The sequence below is a fragment of the Aphanomyces invadans genome (assembly GCF_000520115.1).
Source record: "Aphanomyces invadans strain NJM9701 unplaced genomic scaffold supercont1.4, whole genome shotgun sequence".
Taxonomy (NCBI): domain Eukaryota; phylum Oomycota; class Saprolegniomycetes; order Saprolegniales; family Verrucalvaceae; genus Aphanomyces; species Aphanomyces invadans.
Window position 1 is genome coordinate 967452 of NW_008580149.1, and position 1283 is coordinate 968734.

Here is a 1283-nt window from a genome sequence, read left to right on the forward strand (position 1 = left end):
TGCCAACACCGGTCGTCCCGCAGCGCGTCCAGCGGCGATGTAGCATCGAAGGTCATACTCTTGACGATCAGCTGCTGGTCCTCCGAGAAAAACATAAAAGCGCCGCTCGCGCCTTCGCTCAGCCGCTCCTTTGTCGTTTTCATCAGGCTCTTCACGTACGCGTCGGTGGATATGCCGTAGAACGCCCGGATACGGGCAAACGTGGCCAGGCAGTAGTCGACAAAGAGCGTCGTCGACGCCATGCCGCCCTGCGGGGTCAGGTGGAGCTCTCGCTTGGGCATGTCGCTATCCTCGGCATCGGTGGCCGCAAGGCGCGCGGCCTGGATGAACCCGGTCGTGGTGTAGTACAGCACTTCTGCGCGAAGGGCCTGGTTCACTTGCGGGCTCAAGTCGACGTCCTCATCGACCTTGGCGGCGGTAGGAGGCGTCGCGGTGGACGACGACGGATGCTTCCTGGACACATCCGTGAGTTTTGTCCACGACAGGGGGTGGCACACGCACCCCGACGGCACGACCCACCATGTCGATGGGGACGGTGAGAACGATCCCTTCAAGGTGGATGTCCAAGCCATAGCTCTGGGGGGTGGAGCTGTTGCCATGGGACGACTTGTTCGTCCAGTTTGCCATGCCCCTAAGGTCGACGACGTACATCAAGTGTGGCGACTGGTTGTGTCGTACAACGGGGGGAAGTAGAGACCATCGGGACGTCGCTTTTGCTGCAACAGGGCCGTTCGAATCGTCCAGTTCAAGTATGCCGCAATGTCCCCTGTCGACTGGTTCACTTCATTCGAGAGCAGCTGCAATTCCGCACTGACGTCGCCCGAGTATACCATGACAGCCTCTCGCAGATGCTCAGCATCCACGTGGGTGTCGTTGATAGCGCGTTGGAGGTTCTCGAGTTGTCTACTCCACGACTGCTCCACTTGGATCATCATGTCCAGATTTGCGTCCATTTCGTTGAGGACTAAAGTGGGCGACACCGATTTGGCGCCGGCCATGGCCAAGACCGGTTCCATCGCAGTCCACATCGACTTGATTTCCCGCAACGATTCTTGGGTCGACTGGAGCGCTTGCCCCATCGCAATGGGGAGGCCATTGGTTGCAGACGGAAACGTCAAGCTGTCTTGGAGCGACGTGGCGATCTGCTGCATTCGGTCGAACCGACGGTTGGCTTCGTCCGCGCCCATCTCCACCGCACGCTGCATCGCCAAATTTGATTCGTTCAATCGACGGATGAGCCCTGCTTTGTGGCCTTCGGTGATCGTCGTCACGTCGCCGTCCAT

General features: G+C 59.4%; 1 protein-coding gene across 1 annotated transcript in view; it reads right to left on the bottom strand.

The window, feature by feature from the left end:
* H310_02782 (hypothetical protein) overlaps positions 1–1283 on the bottom strand; it is a gene marked incomplete at both ends in the record, with an annotated part of 1424 nt that extends 141 nt beyond the window's left edge. Inside the window, 3 exons of the mRNA XM_008866418.1 lie at positions 10–449; positions 502–631; positions 679–1283. Of these exons, the coding sequence (XP_008864640.1) occupies positions 10–449; positions 502–631; positions 679–1283 (1175 nt within the window). The remainder of the gene's footprint in view (positions 1–9; positions 450–501; positions 632–678) is intronic.